The following is a 24,030-nucleotide window of genomic DNA, read 5'->3' on the forward strand; positions in this document are numbered from 1 at the left end:
CCATGACATTTCCCAGTACAAATAACTTACATTAAAAGTGATCTTATTTATTGAGAACGTCCCTTCCATGTAATTGCCACCACAAGTTTGTGTTTTCTGTGTGAAGAGAGTAACGAGGACTGAAAATATTTGCAGATGTGCTATCTCAAACTTATAACTATGGCCACGTTGGCTTAATTCTTGAAAATGGTTTAGTTTTCATCAGTAAAGGTTATAATTCTTTATAGTGCCCCTCATAAGTCTGTTCAGATTTTCCAAACATATAAAGCATGAAGATTCATGAGGACTCAAACTATACCCAATTAGTATTTAAGGTCAAATTCAAAAGTAATTAAACAACATTCTCAAGTAAGTGGGAGAAGACAGTAAATAAATCACTTTTCAATGGCAATATTTAGCTGGTGCTGCTGTTATTTCCTGGCAGGACATTAAGCGAAGCAGCTGACTGTGGCCCTCCACCTACTGCATCTATGCAATGAGACCATCCGCTCTTTCTAAACACGCTTTGTATCATTCATACTGCCAACACTGCTTAAATCAAAAGTCATCTCATTTCTGGTTCCATTACAATTTGACTCCCCTAGATGGAACAATGAATTTATGCCTTCTCTCTTTTTTAAAGAACTATAAAGGGTAAGGTATTCGTGAAAATTAAGGAAATGAGTTGGTCTGAGCTACTGTAATAGGGAAAATGTTCATTACTGGGAATGTCTCAAAGAAGAAGAAGAAGGTTCATCTCAAACTTAAATGCACTGCTATTCAGTCTCTTCTGCTCATCCCACTGTTATTGAACTCAGTCCAACTCACAGCAATGCAATAAGACCGAGGACTACCGCTTCTATGGGTTTCCCAGGCTGTAAATCTTTGTGAGAGTAAAATGCTTCATTTAGCTCTTTCAGAGAAGCTGTTGGGTTTGAACTGCAGACCTTGCAGTTGGAAACTCAACGTGTAACCCATTAAGCCACCAAGGCTCCTATATTCTGCTTCAGACATGATAGATCTTTACGGGAATAGACAGCCTCATTTTTCTCCCATGAAGTGGCTGGTGGGATTGAACTACTGACATGTCAGTGTTCATAGAGCAGGTAAATAAGTGTGTCTTATTTAATGAGGAAGGTGGACCTTATTCAGGAATGTAGGTGAGCATGGTGGTCCTTTCCCAGATCATGAAACAGTAAAAGTTTGTCCCAACTTTTGGTGTTTTCTAGGAATACAGAGCTCAGACAAAGTTCATCATTGTCTGCACCCTACTCTGGTTTTCCATTTCAATCACTTGCTCTCTTGACAAATGGTGGAGCCAAGTGTCAAACAAGTATTTCTCAGCGTCTCTGACAAACAAGTACAATGGGGTGTGTATGTATTGGTGTTGTGGTTTTAGTTTGTTGTAGGGAACATTGAGCCATGCTCAATTATCCATTAGGTGATCTGAAGGTTGTGGTCTTAGCTTTAATTCCAGGGTCAGTGCACTTCACAAGAGAAACTTATCATCTACAAGAATGCTTCAAAGACTTCTTACAAAATTGTGCTTCTGGCTGGCTACATTGTGTCTTAGGCAATCAAAAGTAGAGAAGTTGTAATGTCCTCAGTGACAGATTGCCTATTGTGAAATAGAAGACTTTCTGAAGTTTGGTAGACAAGACACATAGGTTTATAGGTAACAGGTACAATCCGTTGCCCTCAAGTTTATTCTGACTCATAGTGACCTTATACGACAGTGCAGAGCCACTCCAAATAGTTTCCCCAACTGTCAGCCTCATGGAAGCCAGCCTCATCTTCCCTGTCCCTAAGAGCAGCTGGGGTTTCGAACTGTCAACCTACCAGTGAATAGCAAGCTCTTTAGCTGTGCACCACCAGGGTTCCTCAGGTGACACATAGGTTCCAATATTCTCTACTCCAAAGATGACTCTAATTCCAAGATAGAAGGAAGTACTTCCACCCACATTCATATCTACTCTTCTTATATTAGAGATCAGTAATGCAAGCGTGTTCAGGCTTTTGCATTTCAAAGAAGTTTCTCTAAGTCCAAACGTACACATCAAATGAATTTAAGGAACAATCACAAACCCCCAAATAACTTAACATTAGGTTCTACCACGGATGAAGTCAAATTTAAATTAAATGGTGAATTAATGCGAAAGGAGTCGGTTTTTAAGCATATAGTCCAGGTCGAAGAGAAAAAAGGTTTCCCCCAAATAAGTTCTCATAATGAATGTAACCTTAAAACGTATTATGAAAAAATAAGGCAAAAGGAAGACAACACGTGGCCTAAATGTACTCTTGAAGCCCTATATCTTGGTAGCGGACGGCGGATTTGGATGTAGGATAAATTGCATTTTGTCATTTTAGATAATGTTCTGGTCTAGCTTAATGCACTCAGATGATTTCTGCTCACTTGTACAAAAGATCTGTCCCTGAGCTATTGAAACATTTAATTACATATTGATCATTAAGTAACCAATATCACAAGCCATCTTAACTGAAATGATCAGTCCATTTCAGATTAAAGTTATATTGTGATCTTATCATTTGTCGCTTTTATGTGGTGAACCATACTGATGAACTTTGAGATTCCTGGTCAACTGTATTTGGTTAGTGTGACCTAATCACATCATATTGCTGAATTGCATTTGATATGAAACTGTTTGAACTTGTTATAGGTGTTGACTGAAAATGCCGCTGGTCAGTGAGTGGTAAACTGAGCCTCACTGCCTACTCCTTTCCTTCCCCTCAATGGCATCTCAAGCAGATGACATATCTTTTTGGATCCTTTGAGTGGTTTTTTTCAATCAATTAGTCAATGTGTTAGGCTGGGTTGCCTAGAGAGACAAATTCATTTGACACTCATATATGTGTAAGAAAGACCTTTATCTTAAAGAAGTAATTAAATATCAAGAAAACATCTCAGCCCAGTGCAATACAAGTGCACAAGCCCTCCTCATATTCACATAGTCACACGCCATCATGCAGAATGGAGGGAGATCACAGGCTAGTGATTGCAAAGTCTTGTGGACCCCAGCTTGGTGGAAACCTGGCAGGGCTCTGGCAGCGCTCAGGGTGGCCAATAAGCAAGAAGGGGAAGGCTGAGAGAGAGAAGCTCCTGGGGTCCTCCTTATGACAAGGCTACGGCCACAAGGTGGCACCATCAGGCAGTGACCTGATGGACAAATTGACAGCACCCTACGCTTTTATAAATCTTCCCATTGACAGAAAAGTCCGCAAACACCAACATGCACACACACACACACACACACACACACACACACTTACCAAAAACCAATTACCCTCAAGTGGATGCTAACTGATGCTGACCCCACACATGTCAGAGCAGAACTGTGCTCAAGGGCAGGTTTTTCTGCAAACATCACCAATCCTTCTTCGGAGGGGCCTCTCTGAACAAAGCACTCACCTTGGTAATAAAGATTTGTTTTCAGTTTTAAAAGCTAATGTGACTCATATCTCTTTTCCCTTCCCCAGCAGAGGGCTAACCTCTGGACGGAGAACCCTGTTTCAGAAATAAGGTTAGAATCTGTTCGTTGATATGACGCTTCCCTCCCAACTCTTTCCCTATCCCCACAGGTTTTCCAGTGGATGGAAGGCAAAGAGTAGGGAAGGGATCAGCAAGTCTTGTTGCTTAAATGATAGAGATGTTAACTCTCTTGGCTTTGTGTCTGCGGAACGGCAGGCAGACGGGGCCTTCTTCATGGGTGGGCAACATGGAAGCGTGTCCACACAGGGCCGCACACTGTGAATGCAATGTTCTGCAGTCCCTGGCTTGAAGTTCTTAGTGCTTTCATCTTTGCATTTGGATTTTCATGTGATGCCAATGGGACAATGGGGGCAGTAAAGGACTTGGCATGTGCATTTCTGCCGCTTGCCACCTTCCCTGCACAAGTCATTTCACCAAAGAATATATATCTGATTTTCTATAATTAACATTAGTGTATTAGCTTCCCAGGGTTATTTTCTTTTTCCATATTCAGGAGCAGTTAATGTAAAAGATATTTTTCTCTTTCTTAAAACAAAACAATTATTGGTAGACACATTAGTTGCTGCAGATCAATGGATTAGTCATTATTAGGTCATTATGAGCAACTTAAAAAAAGGAAAAAATCAACAAACTAATATACCACAGAAATGATGAATCCTTGTACCCATCTACACAATCTTCATTAGTCACTTAGGAAATATTTCCAGTAGGGGGTTGTTTACTTTTTTTAAAAAAAGCAACCCAAAGGCTATGAACATACAGCACTTCTGCTGGGACCGTCATACAGAACTGATTCTTCTCAGAATTCTGCACAGGTGTACTTCAAGATCAAAGGTAAGTAGCAACAGCTCTGTAAGGCAAGGGTGGGGAAACTTGTTCCACCCAGGGCCACTGAGATACTTTATAACATCATTCTTGGGCCATCCAAAATTGTCAGCTCAAAAATTAGCCTGCGATATTTGGTCAAAGATGTCATGAAATAACCAAGCATCTGCATTTGCCTGCTAACTGCAAGGCCAGCAGTTAAAACCCACCTGCTCCTCTGCAGGACAAAGACTGGGATTTCTACTCCTGCTCTTGGAAACCCACGGGGCAGTTCTGCCCTCTCCTTTAGGGTCTCTGAGTCAGAATCAACTTGTTGGCAGTGTTTTGTTGTTTGTGTATCATTTTATTGGGAGCTCTTAAAGATTTTACAGCAATCCATTATTCAGTGGGATCAAGCATGATTTTACAATTGCTACCACCATTAGTTTCAAAATGTTTTCTTTTTCTTGAACTCTTTGATATCAGTTTCCCTTAATCCCCCCCCTCCACAGGTACTCTTCTCATTGTACATTATAATTATTATTTGCTGTATATTATACCATCCAATATATCTGTTCACTTGCAATTCTGTTATTTGTTCCCTTCAAGTGGGGTTATACAGTCATCATTGCTATCAGCTCATGCTTCCCCCGCTTCTCCACACACATCCCTTCCCATAGCCTCAGGGAGCCATTACTCCTGTAACTGTTTCAAAAGGGTTATCGATCTTGGCTTTCAGGCATCAAATGCGCTTAATTATAGAAATGAACATACACAGTTCTAGTAAGATCAATGAGGTAAAAGACCATAATAGTAAGGGAAGAAATACTAAAGAGCTAGAGGATAGTCATGTGTTTCATCAGTGCTATTCTGCTCCCTAGATTTATCATTGCTCCCATCTGGCCATTCTGTGAAGGACGGTCCAATTCTATTACAGCTGGGTTTGGGGTCTTCACTTTGTCCATGCTTCTTCACATCAATTTGCTTGCTTGTTTTTGAACTTCTGATACCTATCCCCCATCAACACCTCATGATCACACAGGCTGGTGTGCTTCTTCCATGTGGGCTTTGTTGAATCCCTGTTAGATGGCTGTTTGTTTGACTTCAAGCCTTTAAGACCCCAGACACTATATCTTCTAATAGGTAGGCACTATCAGCTTTCTCTACCACATTTGCTTAGGCTCCCATTTTGTCTTCAGCAATAGTGTTGGGAAGGTGAATAGCATATAGTACCACATTATTAGAACAAACCATTCCTGTCCTGGTGTGAGATTTAAGTAGAGGCCCAAAGTCCATCTTCTTCCTTGTTGTATTTACATATATATACATACATAGACAAATACACCTATCTTTATATATTTGCATATATACATATCTATATTTATACTTAGATATATATACTTACTTTCTTCTTTCAGCTTTTTCTTTTTCCTTTCCTCCTGTCCCACAATCATGTTTACCCATTGCTCGCTTCTTAGTTATTCCTCTCGGATACATTTCAATTGATCAAACACAAACAGGAGCACTGCACCCTCCTCACCATCAATTGTAGAACACTTGCTATTCCTCTGTCCCCGTCGTTATTGGCAATGAGTCTACATCAATGCAATGGGAGTGCATTTGGTTTGTTTGTAATGTGATGGTAGAACTGCCTCTCTTTGGTGGAGCATGTGACGTTAGCTGATATTGATGATTTCGTGGGTATTATATGACCTGTGTGTCAGAGGTTCTCCACCCCTGCTTTAAGGAAAGAGCCATTTCATCAACCAAATCCTTAGCCATGGGTTCCCCAGTGGGGCCAGGCCATCGGGGAAAGGAAGTCTGCAGTGTTAGTAAAGAGGTCATGCCAAGCACTGACTTTCTTTTTTTGTTTGCTTAATCATTTTATTAGGGGCTTATATAACTCTTATCACAATCCATACATACATCCATGGTGTAAAGCACATTTGTACATTCATTGCCCTCATCATTCTCAAAACATTTGCTCTCCACTTCAGCCCCTGGCATCAGGTCCTCATTTTTCCCCTCCTTCCCTGCTCCCTCATGTGCCCTTGATAATTTATAAATTATTATTTTGTCATATCTTGTCCTGTCCAACCATTCCCTTCACCCACTTTTTTGTTGTCCATCCCCCAGGGAGGAGGTAACATGTAGATCCTTATAATCGGGTCCCCCTTTCGAACCTACCCTCACTCTACGTTCCCAGTATTGCCACTCACACCACTGGTCCTGAAAGGATTATCTGCCCTGGATTCCCTGTACCAGTGTCCATCATCTGGTCTAGCCAGACTTGCAAGGTAGAATTGGGATCATGATAGTGGGGGAGGAGGAAGCATTTAGGAACTAGAGGAAAGTTGTATTCTTACAGACACTGGCTGTAAAAGGAATTACACTGCAAGCAAGCAAATTGGTAATTTTAACCCAATTCAATTTTATAAACTATTCTAATTTAGTTCTCAGAATTGAAAAAACTCCTTTCCTGTCTCTCAGGTGTCTAAAATGTAGGTTCCTACAAATGTAAAATATAATTCAGAACCAAGATGGTAAGCTTTCTTTAATCAATGTATTGAATTCTTCTAGATGGATAATGACTTTAATTTTGAAAGGCTTTTATTTGGATTATTCTTAAACAAATTTGGTTCTTTGGAAGTTACTGAAATTCCCAAGTCATTCCATAACATCCATTGGGAGATCTCTTGCTTATATTTTTTTTGTCAGTGAAGTGAATTGTGCACATGCACACGCCCCGACCAGCGGGACTCAGTTATTCGAGGGGTTTCCGAGGGGGACCCAGCCTGAAAGAGAAACAGGCGAGAGAGAGAGAGAGAGAGAGAGAGAGAGAGAGAGAGAGAGAGAGAGAGAGAGAGAGGAGCGAGACCAAGCAGATTCTTGTCAAGGTCTCAGTTTATTGCTACACAAGCCTCTTTTTAAAGGGTGAGGCAAACAAAGAAATTCCAAGGGAAGGTAAAAAAAGGAAGGGCGGGGGGGTAGAGCACACAGGGTAGGCAGACACAAATCTACGGTTGGAATGTCTGGTGCTGGAGCAGACAAGGGTAGGCCATCTGGTGTGTGTCAGGATAAGATAAGGTTGAGGTGACGTGGCTTTAGCCCTGCCGGGCAGACAGTATGGAGTCGGTTTTGTCAGGCTGATTATGTCCGGTTCCCAACATGCACATACACACTTGAGAATATATATAAGGGGGTACCCAAAAAACCTGCAAAAATCTCAAAGTTATGTATTTAAATTTTTTTTACAAAACAGCATTATTACCTTCAAAGTACTCTCCATTACGTGTACCACATTTGTCAAATCTGTGATTCTGTTCCTTTTTCAAACTCACTTGTTTAGATGGCTGACAGCACCTCCCTCATGGTTTTCTTCGCCTCTTCGACTTCGCTAGCAATTCACTGTCCTTTAGGACCCTCTTCATTCGCAGAAACAAAAAGAAGTTGTATGGAGTGAGGTCAGGTGTGTGGGGCAAGAGAGGCATGCTGCTTTTTGCCAAAAACTGGTGCACTGAGATGGTTGCATGAGCAGGCGCATTGTCATGGTGGCAAAACCAGTCCCCAGTCTGCCACAAATCAGACCTTTTATGGTGGCACATTGTTATGCTATCTTTTCAGCACCTCCAAATAGAAAGCTTGATTAAGATTCTGACCTGGTAGAATGAAGTCCAAATGCACTACCAGTCCACATTTTCATCTGTTCAGGAAGTTAACAGGTGTCCAGAACGAGGTTTGCCATCAATGGACATTTCACCACTTTTGAAATGAGAGAACCATTCGTACACTTCAATTTTTCCCATAGCGCTGTCCATGTAAGCCACATTCAACATCACAATTGTTTTAGCAGCATTTTTCCCAAACAAAAATTCACAGCCACATGCTGTCCCCTTAAATTGGCATATGCGCACACACACACACACACACACACACACACAAATGAGGTTTGAGGGAAATTGCTTTCATGAAAAAAAATCACTGTAACCAGAGAGAATCTTCCCAGGTGACACCACTAGGTGCACTAACTCAGAGAGTTTGTACTACAAAAGCTCCATTCGGGGTTTTTTGGGTACCGTGTGTGTGTGTGTTTATCTAATTGTATTTAATTCATTCAATGAAGTCGTGTTCTAGGTGCTAGAAGGATTTAACAATTATGTCTATCAGGTGAATACCATTTTATAATTTCAAAGTATTCCTTATTCACATTGGCATAGGGGTCAACAGTTCAAATTCACCAGGTGCTCCACAGGAAAAAGATAGGGCTTTCTGCAGCACCTCAAGATTAACAGCCTTGGAAACTGAAAAGGGACAGATCTACTCTGACCAATAGAGTTGCTACAAGACAGAAGAAACTTGATGAGAGTGGGGCTTAGGTTTGAGTTCTCCCCTTAAAGTTCAAAGTAAGTCTTTTAATTACCCACATTCTACAGATGCAGCAGCAGAGGTTCAAAGGGAAGTCTGAAAAGTGCCATAGATTTCTTAAATTCCAATTTTGTTATCCAAAGGCCTGTGTAATTTTGAGCGTTATTTAACTTAGTTTGTTGTTTCTGACAAAGAAGAAAGCCTGGGTAACTTGCTTCTTTAAAGATTAAAGCCTAGCCCAATGAAACACACAACTTTCCCCTAGGACTTTGGTGCTTCCTTCACCCCACTATCATGACCTCAATTCTACCTTACAAATCAGATTAGACCAGAGCATGCACACTGCTACAGATAAGAGACCGAAACGCAGAGACTCCAAGATAGATAAACCCCTCAAGGTCAACAAGGAGAGTAGAGATACCAGGAAGATTAGGGGAGGGTGTGGGGAGAAAGGAGGAATCGATCACAATTAGAACCCCCTAGGGGGACAAATAACAGAAAAGTGAGTGAGAGGTGATGGAAGACAATGTAAGATATGGAAAAAATAATTTATAACTCATCAGGAGTTTGTGAGGGAAAGGAGGGAAGGAGGTTGAAGAAATGGGGAACTGATATCAGGGGCTCAAATGGGAAGAGAATGCTTTGAAAATGATGATGGAGGTATATGTGCAAATGTGCTCGACACATTGGAGGAATGTATGGATTATGATAAGAGATGTAAGAGCCCCCAATAAAAGTATTAAAAAAAAAAGATTACAGCCAAGAAAGCCCTGTGGAGTCATTCTGTAGCACGTGGAGTCACCAGGAGTCAAAATCAACCCAATGACACACAACAACACCATGCGTATTAATTGAAGCATATGCAAGAAAGAAATTACTTACGTTGTTTTTCTTAACCAAGAGACCACACACACGTGAGCGCCATTTACGTAGAGAGCAGAATGTGTGCTCCCTGCAGTTGAGTAACGCATGTTGTGGTGGTCAAGGTGCTCGGCTGGTCACCAAAACGTCAGTGGTTGTGGAACCCACTAGCCTCTTCCAGAAGAAAGATGTGACAACATGGTTCCGTGAAGATGCCAACCTGGGAAACCCTATGGGCAGTTCTACTCTGTCCTAAAGGGTTCGTGTGAGCTGGAATTGCGCCTGCAATGACTTTCTATTGAAAAATAATTACTTAAAATAAAAAGTCCCTGCAACTTTAGTCTCTTGCCAGGGTTCTCAGTGTTTGTAGAATGAATGAAGGATTCCAACCAGACTGATTTTTATCTGAATACAGTGTGGAAATTAGTACACAGATCCTCAGGCTGACAGAAGTTTGCAAGCAATGGGACATCACAGAACATCTGGCCCAGCCTCATTTTATGAAGAAACTGAGCAAGTACAGAGAGGGAGGAGTCACCCAAGCTCATCCACTCCTGTTAGTGTAAACCAGCCTCTAACAATGGAATGGTGATAATATACAGAGATCATAGCAGAGTCATAGAGCATGAGAGATAGGAGAGAAGATAAAGTCAAGGCGTCAGACACATTTTATGGTAGCATGCTCACCTCTGGGACAGCCATACTCTCAGCAGCCAGGTCTGCGCAGAGAGAGAGAGGAGGGAAGAAAGAGAGAGCATATTTCTAACCAAAGCTTATATATACTTAGGGGGCATGCACGCCCCCCTGATCACAGGTAACTATTTGTCCAGGTCCGGGCCAAGGCACCCCCTTGTACCAGAAGACAACTGACCTGGCTGAGCTTCAAAGCACCTGAACTTCAAAGAACGTGCCTTCCGCAATTCACAGAGCTTGCCTTCCCGGACAGAACATGGACCCCCTCTCCCTAGCATTGATTCCTAGGAACAACATGACTTACTAACAGGACGTCACCTGGCCCGAATCTTGCAACCGCAGCACAAAGAACCTCCTTGTCCCTTCCCGGCTCACGTGCTTTTTAAGCTCACACCCTCTATCAGTCCCATTGCCTCATTGCCAGGTGCGGCTTCCCTGCCCTCCCGGGAGTTCTTTCTCTGCCTCAATAAAATCTTTCTCAACTTCACATTCCTGGCTAAATTCTATCTCTTTTCCGCCCCTCTGTCTCCAACCTTTCAGTATCCACATACGTAACAGGAAGGGGCTGTCCAATAGGCATCTGTGTGACAGGAATGGGGATGAGCTAGGGGTGTACATGCAATAGGAATGGGGGGATTAGGGGTACACATGTGACAAGATGGGCGGACCCTAGATTCAAGATGGCAGCCTAATGTCTCTTGTCCCTAAGTTAGCTCGATTTTGTCTCTGGGCTCTCCTTCAGGGAAACAATCCACTATCCTTATCAGCAGAGTGCGGCCCCACCTAGGGTGGGACAGACAATCACTCTGGATGGCTAGTGCCCTCGGGGAGATATTTCTGAGCAGTTCACCTTACAATGTGCTAGCAAGCAGTGTGACAACCTAGCGATAAACCTTTCTGTATCCCACACACTCAGTCATTTCCGTTATAGGATTAGATCCAATGACCCTAAACACGAAACCACACACTGTGCTTCTGACATCCTTTGCACCAAGCATCCTTATGACCGAAAGTGGGTAGGGCAGGGATGCCTTTTTGCTGCCTCACTCCCATGCTAAACAGGCACGGCAGGAAGCCACAAGGAGTTGCTTACATCCTGGGGCTGCAGGGGAAAGGGCCCAGGAGATAGCAGGAAACATAGACAAAGTTGGCTCTTCTCAAAAACGTCCTGGGAAATGAATGGAGAAAATGCTCTCCTGTCTTTTGGAGATCTTGTGTTCAGACCCCTCCGAGGGTCACGGCCCCGTCAGAAATGGGGGGCCTCTTGGTAAGCTCTTCTGCAGACAGGTGTGGAGAGCTGAGCCTTCTCTGACGCTGTTTTCCTGAGAATGCCATGGAATCTCTCCCGAATCATAACGATCCTGTAGACTAGAGTGGGGTTGCTCCACAGGATGGAAGCCGACCGCCTCTCTGCCTCTCCCCAAATGTCTGGTAAGCCTGAACCTATAACCTTCCGGTTAGCAGTGCAATGCTTAATGCATGGTGACACCAGGGATCCTTTAGCAGAAACAAAATCACTGATTTTTTTTTTTAACAAATGTTCAGAATAAGCAAATTGAATATTCGCCATTAGTCCGCTTCATGTCTTCTGGAAGAACTTGAAAACTCACGGACTAAGAATGAAAGACAAAAACAAAGCAAAAGTACCCAGAGGCAGCATATTCAGAATACTGTAGATTCTTATCATGGGCTTTCCCTGCCCCTCGGGCCTTCCTCAAATTTCCTCTCCTCTTTTCTATACAGATATGCCAGGCACTGTATTAAGGACTTTTTTTTTTGCTTGTTACACTGCAAAGCGAACTCTGCATCACAAAGGAAGTATGAGAGAGAACATATTGAAAGATAAATTAATTTTTCATCAGGCAAACTTTTCTGCAGATAGTACTTTCCGTAGTAGAGGTGACTTCAATATGCTCTTTTGTTCTGCTGGACATCCTAGGGACTATTCTATTTGCGAGAAAGGGGTCTTTTATGCTGCCTTTGACTTTGGAATTTGTCTTTATGGCACACACAAAGCACTGATTTTGCATTTAATGGCCATGGGTGAGAAATGGCCATTTTCTGAATCCCTGTAACATCAATGCAGCTTTTATTCGTTTGGTCCTATATTACCTTGAATAGATGTTTTGAAGTGATAGAATAGCAACATCAAATCAACGAAATTAGCGGGGGTTTGTTTGTTGTAGTAATCTTTACCGAAGGAGTGAAATTTGATGGGAACCCGTGTTTTTCTTGGGGAATTGCGACGGAAAGCTCAAAGGTTCTAAAGGAAGGCGGATGACGCAGTGAAGGACTGACAGGACCTAGTGGACGGACTGCTATTGAGACTTGTTTCTGCCATTTCCATGCTGGGTAACTGGAGCTGCTATGACCTCTTCTATTCAGCTCAAGGTCACACACCTCAGAACTGGCAGAAACAGGATTGCTATTGGGGGTGGGGGTAATTATATGGTGGTGGAGGAAGCACGCAAACAGTATTGTGTCTGGCAGACAGTAAGAACTCAATTCAAGAGTCACTGTTACTGTCCACATCTGCTCATACCTCTCCAGACCAACGGAAACAGCTGCTGGTGTCAATTATTTTGGCAAAATGAAACAAGGGCTCCCTCTGGGTCCTCTTCGCCTGCCTACTTAGCAGCGAAGTGGAGGGGTGCCATCAAGTCCCTGCCTGCTTAGCCACCCACCGAAATGACGCAGATCTTAGAGTAAAAAGGAGATGTTAGGCCAACATTATTCTGAATACTTACTTTGTCCTTTGCATCTCTAGCCATAGTCATAAAGACTATCCAGTATCATTTAAATTGGATTGAGCAGCTGTTCTGGAGCAAGTGGATCTATATTCCAGTAGAGTTCGTGGGAAGCAGCACTGCACAGCCACGTCTGCTGCTCGGTGCCACGGAGTTGATTTTATACTCACAGTGACCCTACGTGAACACTCGACCTGCCTCCCAGGGGTTAACTGGGGTGCCATCTGAACATGGACCCAATGGGGGGATTGAATCATCAATCTTGCAGTTAGCAACCTACTACTTAGCGTAGTGCCTTAACCAGTGCGTCCTAGACAACCCCTAACGCAACCCACAAGTTCTCCCCACTTGAACCGCTCATGATCCATCTCCGGCCTTAGTTTCTCCATTCATAAAAAGATCCACGGATAAGGTGACCAGACGTCCCGCTTTGGAACAATTTTTCGCGACCCGCGGCGTTTTAAAAAAAGTCCCGAATTTTGGAAAGAATGCACGACTAGCCTAGGGTACACGGGTTTTCGGCTGTCGTGTGGCTATTGCGCCAGGATATGAGTTTTCTACCAAGGGTGCCCCGCTTTACCAGTGTTAAAATCGAACGCACTCTCCCAAGCCAAGAGCCTTGGACTGCCCCCAACGGGAAGCCCAAACGTTGGCGTTTCCTCCGGCGGGAAGAACGGTTGTCCCGGGAGCTGTAGGCGCAGCCCACCCGGACTAGGCGTGAGCCTCGGCCGCCAGCGGGCGGGGGCGGGGGCGGGGGCGGGCCGGGCGGGGGCGGGAGGGGGGGTGGGCCGAGCGCGCCGCCGCCGCCGCCGCCGCCCGGGAGCGTGCTCACGCCGGGCCCGCCCCCAGCCTCCGCCCCGACGCCGCGCGGCCGCGCGCAACAGGCCTAGCCGGTAAGTGGGGGCGAGCCCGGCAGCGCTCCGCGTCGCCGCCGCCGGGCCCGGTGGGGCGGCGGGCACGCGCGCGTCCGCGTGGACGGGGCGTCCGGGAGAGGCCGGGGCCCCGGCGGGGCAGGGGCTGCGGGCTGTGTCCCCACCCGAGCGACGTTCCCGCGGGGCCAGGGCAGCGAGGACCTAGGGGTCGGGAATGGCCCGAGTCTCAGTGTCATCTCAGTCCCCAGCGTGGCCCACGTGCTCCGTCGTGCTCAACCAGCGGGGACTTTACTGGACGCCCGGAAAGTTGGGAGGCTTAGCCGGGAGGTGACCCTGCATTCGCCCGGCGGCGCGGGGTCCCTTCCGGGAACTGGCGCCACGTGTGCCCGCCTGTCGCGGGTCAGGTCGGGCCTAATTGCTGTGTCCTGCTGCTGCTGCTGCTGCTGCTGCTGCTGCTGCTGCTGCTGCTGCTGCTGCTGCTGCTGCTGCTGGGAAAACGAATCCAAGGGCGGAGGGAGGGAGCGGCATCTAGACTTTAAAATGACATCCTGTCCACCCCGTTTATTGCTGTGTCCGTCGCCTGTCCGACCCACACTTGGGCTGTCCAACAGGTGAATAAAATCAGGTTGTTTATTGTGCTTTGAAGACGCAAAGGCCCGGCTGGGAGTCAAGTGATTTGATTGTGTCACCAATTAGCTGTACTTCCGCGTGCATGGTATTTGATTTCCCCGGGCTTGTTTCTAGGTGCAGAACTTAATTTACACCCCTCCTGCCAAGGACACTGGATGGGGTTTGCCTCCCTTGAGGTCAGCCTTTGCAGCTGCGAGGTTCCAAAGAAATGCACTCGTTTTCATTCCAAAATTAGGATCCATTTTCTCTTTAAAATGAAACCGTCGCTTCAGGTGAACAGTACTACCCCATTCTCTGAATAGCCAGGCGTTTCCGTGGTGGCAAGTATTTTAGGTCAGCCTGGGCAAACTTGTTGCAGGCAATAGATCATTTCTGTCAGTGTGTGTAGTTTTAATCGAGCATCATGCTCTAGGTCAGTGGGTATAAAATCCATCTGGAGAATTTACTCTGTTAATGCAAATTTCTGGGGCCCTGCTGCCGAAAGTGCTCATCCTTCCTGTTGGACTTGGGGCCCAAGAATTTGCATGTTAACCAGCATTCATGGTGACTTTATGAACTGCAGCTCAGTTAAACAATTTACTCCGGGGATATGAAGACAGTCACACTTCCATCTCCTGGTTGATAATAACCACTGATGCTCCAGGTGGCTTTTAGCCCCAGGGTTACTTTTAAATACCTAAGTTAATAACTGGTATTGGAAGAAGAATTCCCAGTAAATGAAGCATTTGTTCCAACCCTCACCCCAAAACTATCTTTTATGAGTGGCCTTTGAGACGCTTCTATAAAACTGTGTAGATTCTCCTCTAAAATTGTACACAAAAGGTGAGAAAAGATATAAAACTAACAGTTCATTCAGCCTATCTCGATGCTTGTTCCAGGCCCTTTCCCTCAAGAAGCTGATGAGTCCTTGTTATTGACTTGTTGAAAATTGCTGGAGAAAGGGGCTTGCAGACCTGCTGCCATGGGGTTATTTTGACTGACAGTAACCCTGTAGGACCAAGTAGAATGGCTTCTTGGGATTTCAGAGGCTCTGCTGGAGCAGATAGGCTTATCTTCTCATGGAGATTTGAACTCATTTGGCGGCTGTAGTTTGGGAATCAATATTGACTCTCATGTCGATATATTTTTAAATATTTCAGAAGTTGTTTAGACTTTAGTGTTTAGTTTTATCTGTGGGGTAATTTGGAAATTATGGGCCAGGACTTTTTGTTTGCACTTTGGTATTTATAGTTGGCTCGCACTGGAAACAATGCTTTTAAAAAACATCTTGTGTCCCTCTTCCTCCTCCGCCTAGTGGTGTAAAAATATTTACTCTAATTTCTATTTGGGTGGTCTGTGACATTTATAGTTGGCTGTACAATTTTAGACAAAGCGCTTTTAATTACTCTATTTCTGATTCTCACACACACAACTTCTTTTTCATTCCGCAAAATGAAACATTCTAACAAATTTTGTATGTTTATAGTGGTAATACCAGGGGGCTTCAAAAAGTTTGTGGGAAAATGAAACTAAAAGATCCTGACCACTTCCCACCCACTTTTGGAAGTTCCATTGTATGTCATCTGTTCTCCCCTCTTCCCTCCAGAAGCTGTTAAAATATGCCCACACTGAGGATCTGAGATTCAGAGACAGTACATTTTGCCCAGTAAACTACGAGTTAGATTCCTATTTGCCGGCAGCCTCAACTGATTTCATTATGAACATAGAGCAACATTAAATGGTGTAATTTTGGGTACTGTAAGTAATGGACTTGTATTCCAACGAAAGCGCTGTGCCGTATTGAGGCTTCTTGTGTCACACTGAGACTTATTTCATTTGTGGTTGTAGGTAGTGAAAATCCGGTTTTGGCGTGAGAGTTTTGTGGCCCTTGGTTTAAACACATGTTCTGTATGTTGGTGTCTTGCTTAAAGAAAACAAACCCTTCACTTGCTCACGTCCCTTAAACTTTAAACTGACCCCTTGTGGAGGGTAAGAGGTATGTGGTACAACATACAATTATTTTTTCTTTGCAGGACACCTTCAGTGATTGGATTTCTAATCTAAGTTTAGAAAAAGTAGACATGAGTAAGTCGAGGCTTCCCAAGATCAGCCCTACTTTCTCTGGTTTGCTTGAAGGACCCACCGGACTCAACGTATTAGACTCTGAGTGGATCTGTTACAGGGAAACAATACCAAGCAAATCAGAGGGGAAAAGTGCCTGGGATTATGTGAGAAACCAGGCACGGGCTTCTCAGCATAGTTACACAAAATCATAACATCCCTTTGTCATCCAGTCCATTCTAATCCCTGGTGATCCTGCAGGCCAGAGTCGAACGTCACAGGGTTTCAAAGCGGTAAAACTTTGATAGAAGACAACCCCATTTGACTCCCTCGCAGTTGCTGGTGGGTTCAAACTGCCACCCTTTAGTTAGCAGCTGCGAGTGTTTAACCACTACCCCACCAGAACGCCTCAGAGTTACACATGGTGCACTTCCCTCCAGAGCTATCGCTGTGGGGTAAACTTCGGACCAATAACCACCAGATGCTCCTCAGGAGAACGAGGAGGCTATTGTGTTCCCATAAAGATTCACAACCTCAGAGACGGGGTGGCTGTGAGTTAGAATCGACTTGATGGCAGTGGCTTCAGTTGTGAGGTTTTTGTTTGTTTGTTTGTTTGTTTTAGCTTATGACAGCACTTGTGAAATGTTGTCAGTTAGAGAAGCTTATGAGAAATTCACTACCCAGGAGTTTTAGCGGCTGATCACATAGGCAATCTCTGCCTGGCACGGACCAAACATTCTAGCCTTACAGATGGAAAGCAGATGCTCAACGTAAAGGATCGTGATTGTGTAACTAATCTGGGCGTGATGAGCCTACCTTGATAAGCAGGCCTTTAATCTGATTTTCAAATATGAATGGGCTTCAAAGAGTTCATGGAAAAATGGAATCGAAAGATAGTGTAACTTTCCCATAGCAAAGCTTTCTAAACTTAAAAGGAAGAGGAAACATTTTCTGAAAACGTGTCTCGTTTTTACCGATATATATCCTAAAACACAAGTTTTGTGTTTTTTTCCTTACTCCTCCATTGCAGCTTTTGGTATCAATCTGTGTTGGTTTCCCCTGGGGCCCTCTGTTGCCCGGCAAAAGCCCTTGATCATTTTGAAAGAATTGAGCTGCTTGTGGATACAAAATTAAGAAGCTAAAATGCAACCATTAGTTTTTATATTTGGACATCGACACTTTCTAATTGTTCAGTTTACATTTGGGTTATAAATGTTGGTTTATAAATTGGTTGTTGCAATGTAAGACAATGTTCTAGGGCAGGGGTCCTCAAACTTTTTAAACAGGGGGCCAGTTCACTGTCCCTCAAACCGTTGGAGGGCCGGACTCTAGTTTAAAAAAAAAAACTATGAACAAATTCCTATGCACACTGGATGAGTCGGCTGCTAAACAGGACAGGCAGCAGCAGCAAAAACACCCGGCGGGCCGGATAAATGTCCTCCGTGGGCCGCATGTGGCCCGTGGGCCATAGTTTGAGGATCCTTGTTCTAGGGAAACAGGTGCTTATGTCCTAGGCCAGACTGTGACTGTTAATTCTACTGTCCCCAGTGTAGTTGAAACAGTGCTCAGTTATAGTGACTGAGCAGTAGAAAACAGGACTCTTGTCATTCCAATAGTTAAACAAAACAGGAAGCCGTACCACTTATAAACAACTTAGTGGTATGTGAGAAAGTTTGCTTTTAAAAGTACCTTGATTCTTAGTCTACTGGGGGCAGGACCTTCTTTAAGAATCTGGTGAACGCGATGGCCCTCCCGTTCTAGAAAACAAGTATGTGATTTAAAATAGAGCTTGCCAGGTTCCAGAGTCATGAAATTTTAATTGGAATCTTTGAACTCCAGGTGAAGTGCCCTGGCATAGTAAGGGAATAGGTTGTTTAGGGGGCAGTTTTGCAAGAGGCTGGCAAGGTGTGGGAGTGGAGATTTTTGCAACTCAAAATTGGTCTTGGACCCACATCACTTGGGAGCTGGTGAGAAATGCAGACTCACTTTAGGAAGGGGTCTCGGTGGTGGGAGTGCACATTGAAGTTGGGGAAACACTGTGGGAGGACTTAATGATGTTAACATTTTATGGTACCTTATTTTAGGAGTCCTGGTGGCATAGTGGGTTACCTATTGGGCTGCTAACTGCAAGGTCAGCAGTTCAACACCACCAGCCCTTCAGAAGGAGGAAGATGAAGCTTCCTCCACCGTGAATAGTCTCCGAAACCCACAGGAGCAGTTCTCTTCCATCCTATGGGGTCGCTGTGAGTTGAAATCGGCTCGATGGCAGTGAGCTTTGTTTTGGTTTTGGTGGTGTGGTTGGGTAAGTGTTGGACTGCTAGCCACCGGGTTGGTGTTTCAAGCCCACCAGTGGCTTTGAGGGAGAAGCATGAGGCTTGTTTGTTCCTTTAAGGATGTTTAAAGCCTCAGAAACCCCATAAAGCAGTGGTTCTCAACCTGTGGGAGTCAAACGACCTTTTCACAGGGGTCGCCGGTTCATAACAGTAGCAAAATTACAGTGATGAAGTAGCAATGAAAATAATTTTATGGTTGTGAGGATCACCACAACATGAGGTATTAAAGGGTCGCGGCATTAGGAAGGCTGAGAACCACTGCTATAAAGGGTCACTTTGGGAATTGCAGTGAGGTCTTCGTGGTTTTATAGGTTAGGGGCCCTACTGACTCAGTGGTTAAGCATGAACTGCTAACCAAAAGGGGTGGGGGCTGGGGCGGGGGGCGGGGGGGGCTATACCTCCGTCCTTGGCTCCGTGCGAGAAAGAATTCATGCTGAAGCTTGGTTTGTGATCCAAGTGGGTTTATAGAGAATAGTAGCAGTTTCAGGCCCTACAGTAAAAGGAACACAGCCAGAGTCCATGGCACAGTTGCGTGACTGCGGCCTGGCCGCTCCGGACCGCAGCCCGGCTGTGCTGCATGGTGTAGCAGCCGCTGGGAAGGAGAGAGAGCCCAGAGCAAAACTTCTGCCTTCTCAGGGTTCTCCTTGAGAGGTCTGGTCGACAACACTGGTTGACCCCATTGACGGAATCAAATTCACCTGGCTTAGATGGGCCAATCCAGGTGTACCACCCCTTCCTGGCCAGAAGCTCGAACCTCTGAGCATGTGTATGGATGCCCCAGTCCCTATCTAGCTACCTAGCAGTTTGCACCCACCAGCCTCTCACTTTATGGGAGAGACACACAGTAGTGTGCTGCTATGGAGACTGTAGCCCTGGGAACGCCCTGGGAACCGTATGGGCAGTTCTCTCTGCCCTGCGATGCCTGGATATGTCAGACTCGATAGCAGTTGGCCTTTTGAGTTAGTTTAGCTGAAAGTTAGAGCTTTTAAAATCATTGGCATGTTATCTTTAACCTTTACTTTTTAGTCCCTTGTTGGGGTGGGTGTGGTTGTTTTGTTATGGGGGTCTGTTCAAGTGATGCTTTGAGAAGAAGCATGCGGCGTAAGGAGGTTCAGGTGGTCCCATCACCAGGTCACACTAACCCAGGACGTGTGAGTTGCTTCTCTGAACACTTGTTGAAGCTCAGGGACCCTTGGCAGTGGGGAGGCGTTTGTCGTGTTCAGGCCACGTGCTTAGACTTGGGACCCAGGCCGATTGCAGCCCTAGCCATGGACCTAGACTAAACCTGCTTGGGAACTCCAGAGAAAGGGCCTCAGAAGCAAATCACGAGTCCTCTGTTTGGTGCTTGAGTGCCGTCTGTTTTCCTGTAGATGATTATGCAATCGGAGAGGTGTTGGAGGTTGAATTGTGTCTTGGGAGAAATGACACTGGTAGGCTGTTGGTTGCTGTCACCTTGGCTCTGACTCACGGCAACTAACCATGTGCAACACAGCAAGCGTTTTCTGGCCTTAACGCCACTGCCACGGTCTCGGATACGTGTGAGCCAATTGCGGCCAATGTATCGTGGTTTCCACTGTTGTATTTGACACCATTTTGTTGTGAGCCATAGGATTTTCCACGGCTAATGTTCGCAATCAGACCGCCAGCGCTTGCCTTCCCGTCTGTCTTAGTGTGGAACCTCTGCCAGAAGCTGTCTAGCAGGGCTGACCCTGCAGAGGTGGGGGACCGGCAGAGCGTTCTGCGTCGTAGCAGCCCGCATGTCACCGCAGCAAGGTGACAGACAGCTAGTGACTGTCGGAACTGAACTGACCGCGAAAGAGTTTTCATGGCGAACATGCAGTTATCACGCAGCGTGCGCTCACACGCTCCACTGACATGTTCAGACCCGGGAGACCCTAACCTCGTGTGTGTTTTATTTTGCAAGTAGGTTTGCACGTCCTCACGGCTTCGTCTGGAAGACGGAAGGATGCCGAAGAAAGGGAAGCCTGCGGGAGACGGGCAGGAAAGGGGACCCATCTCCTGGAAGCAGGTCAGAGTGGAGGCAGCCGGGATGCCGTCCACCTTGAACTTTGACAGTCCCAGTGGGCTCTTCGAAAGTCTCATCTCTCCCATCAAGACGGAGACTTTTTTCAAGGAGTTCTGGGAGCGCAAGCCCCTTCTCATTCAGAGAGATGACCCCGCACTGGCCACGTATTACCGATCCCTGTTCAGGCTGACGGATCTGAAGAGCCTCTGCTGCCAGGGAATGTACTACGGAAGAGATGTAAATGTCTGCCGATGCGTCAACGGGAAGAAGAAGGTTTTAAATAAAGACGGCAAGGCCCACTTTCTTCAGCTGAGAAAAGATTTCGATCTGAAAAGAGCCACGATTCAGTTTCACCAGCCGCAGAGGTTCAAGGTAATAGATCCCCCACAGATGGCGCCTCATGGAAGCCTGACAGTGCTGGGCTGCGGCTCAGCCTGGGGAGGGATGGGCGAGGATCGTTAGCCACCTGCCGGTTTGAGAAGAGGGAACCCCGGTTTGGTCTGTAGACTGCACTCTAGATTATGCGACTTCGTGGCATCTTTTTGGCTAAAGGGTTAGAGGTGCCTCCTGAGAGTGGGCATGGTTGGCTGCCAACGTTGTTACGCTGCAAGCTTATACGGCCTAGGAAAGTAACTATCTTAGGGGGTAGCTCAGAGACTGTATGTCTTGGAGGTCACCCATTGAAATTGCGTTACATGTTTTCCTGTGTTTCGTTATATGAAACCCAGGATTGATGAACCTATAGGGACAGCAAGTGGAATAAGGGTTTTTTTGTTTGGGGTACAGTGGTGGTGGTAGGAGTCCAGGAAGAAAAAGAATGTCTGGAAACTGACTATGGTAGCAATCATACAATTTTGCATGATGTGATTGAACTATGGAATGATATATGTATTCTCTCGATTAGTAATACATTAAAAAATAAATAAACCAAAGTCACCTTGTACCTTCAGTGGAAATCCTATGGCGGGTTTATATTGGGATGTAGACATTGCTGTGTGGTTTGCCTGTCACAGTAATGTAAGGCGTGGTAACATAGTGCCTCAAAAACCAAACCCACCTCCTTGCCATTGAGCTGGTGCTAACTCGTAGTGACCCCCTAGGGAAAGGTACCTGTGGGTTTTCGAGACTGTAGCACTTTATGGGAGTAGAAAGCCTGAGTTTTTCTCCTGTGGAGCAGCTGGTGTCTTCAAACTGCTTACCTTGTGGGTAGCAGCATAACATTTACCCCACTAGGGCCACCTTGAAGAAGCCTACATCTACCGAAGAGTATAGGCTTCAGTGGTTGGATTGTACACCAAATGAAGCTCCAGCAAGACTGCCCCTCTCTAATAGCAGCATGGGCAACACTGACAAGTGGGATTTGGCACTGCACCTGGGGAGACAGGCAGGGGTGGAGGTTAGCTTCGATGCGAGACTCGGAGGACTGGCTAGTTTCTTCTTCATTAAGAATCTGTGACTGACATTTGGGAAATAATGTGGTACCTTCTCGGTGCTCACGTTCCACATTTAAAAAATGGAAACTTAGGATTTGCTGGGAGGTTTGAGACCTTTAGATGGCAGGTGGCCCCACCGAGTTAATGGCCTCTTCTCAGTTTTAGGTCAATCCTGCCCCATTCAGAACCCCTCTGTGTGAGTCAGCCGTAAAGCAGGACAGCAAAGGGCAGGGAGGGGGTTGGGGACGTCCCATTTGAGGGACATGGATTCAGACGGCGCTGGTGGCCTCTGAGGTTTTGTTGTCAGTTACAGCGAGTGTTTCTGTGGCTGGAACTCAAGGGTTTGGACACTGGATCCCATTAGGCCTCATCTGGTGACGCTCCTCTTTCTTGTCTAACGATGACTCCATCGGTACCCTGGCTACGGTGTAAGTATTCTTTGCGCAGGACAAATCCCAATTTCAGATGTTCTCTCTTAAGCAATCACAAGAAGTTGAAATGTCTGTGGAATTCAAACCCTGTATCCCTAGCACCAGAAAGGAAATTGTATGTCAGACCAAAGCCATGGTTCAGAAAACAGACGCTGGGGGTGTAGTGGGTGGATTACTAGCTGGGCTGCTAACCACTTGGTCAGCAGTTCAAAACACCCACCTACCCCAGGGGGAATGAGGAGATTTCGACTCCCATAGAGAATCGCAGCCTTGGAAACCCAAACGGGCAGCCCTTCAGGGTCACAGTGGGTAGGAATTGGCTTAATGACAGTGTTTGGCGTTTTGTTTCTTTTTATGGGTAAATGCTTGTCAGCTAGTTATGGCTCTCTCCCTGGCTAGAAGTGGCACCTTTAGAAGAAGAGTTCTTAGGAACTTCAGAACTAGGAACACCCATGACTTCAGTGGGTTATGTCATGTCATTTGCATACGGGTGGTGGTCCCTGCGGTCTTACCATTTCAGTGCCTGACGTTGTCTTCCTCACGGCCTTTCTCTGCTCCTCTCCTTCCCTCCTGCCTGCCCCTCCTGCCAGGAACTCAGGTTGTCTCGATCAACTGGATTATGATGTTTAGCGCTGTGGGTGCTTGTGAATGGGCATATTAATCAACATCAGGATAGACACAGATCTGGGCCATGTTGAGAGATGGTTAGAGGGACTAGTTAGCCCTTGGTTTGTTGGATCTCAGGTCGTGCATGGGTTGCTGTTCTCGTTAGTCTGGAAACGAGTAAGGAAGTAACCCGTGTCTTAGAAATCGCTCCCACTTCGATAAATCCAGTGGAACCCTGGTGGCATAGTGGTTACACATTGGTCTTCTAACTGCAAGGTCAGCAGTTAGAAGCCACCAGCCACGCCGTGTGAGAGACAGGCTTTATGCACCCATAAAGAGATACAGTGTCCAGAAACCCAGAGGGGGCAGTTCGACCCTGCCCTACAGCGTTGTCCTGAGTCAGAACTGCCTGGTGGTGGGGAGTTTGGTGGTGGTAATTTTTATCCACTGAGCCATCTAGAGGAAATGTCTGGTTGTTTGCACTTCACATAGCATGCTGGAATTTGCCAAGGACTTTCATCCATGTCAACCCTTGACCCTCCTAAACACATTTGGAATAGGGAGGGCAGCCTCCCTAGACAGGGAAGCAACTGGACAGGAAGCAACTGGAGTTGAAAGACATTGGGACTTTCCCAGGGCTGTTCTCCGACAAAGAGTTTCTGACACCAAATCTAAGGTGTTTTCCTACCACTCGTTTACAAT

At 45.6% G+C, this 24,030-nt stretch overlaps 1 protein-coding gene and 1 pseudogene across 3 annotated transcripts in view; one reads left to right on the plus strand and one right to left on the minus strand.

The window, feature by feature from the left end:
• The window catches only part of LOC142440588 (uncharacterized), a 36,364-nt pseudogene extending 21,821 nt beyond the window's left edge, over positions 1-14,543 (minus strand).
• Positions 13,736-24,030, plus strand: part of RIOX2 (ribosomal oxygenase 2) — a 34,959-nt gene continuing 24,664 nt past the window's right edge. Inside the window, exons 1-2 of one of the 3 annotated variants that reach the window (XM_075542435.1) lie at positions 13,736-13,850; positions 20,757-21,230. In XM_075542435.1, the coding sequence (XP_075398550.1) occupies positions 20,799-21,230 (432 nt within the window). In that variant the 5' untranslated portion in view covers positions 13,736-13,850; positions 20,757-20,798. Of the gene's footprint in view, positions 13,851-13,873; positions 14,234-20,756; positions 21,231-24,030 lie in introns of those variants that run through there. The other 2 variants (XM_075542434.1, XM_075542433.1) reach the window with 2 other exon arrangements.

Source organism: Tenrec ecaudatus, chromosome 2 (genome assembly GCF_050624435.1).
Source record: "Tenrec ecaudatus isolate mTenEca1 chromosome 2, mTenEca1.hap1, whole genome shotgun sequence".
Taxonomy (NCBI): domain Eukaryota; kingdom Metazoa; phylum Chordata; class Mammalia; order Afrosoricida; family Tenrecidae; genus Tenrec; species Tenrec ecaudatus.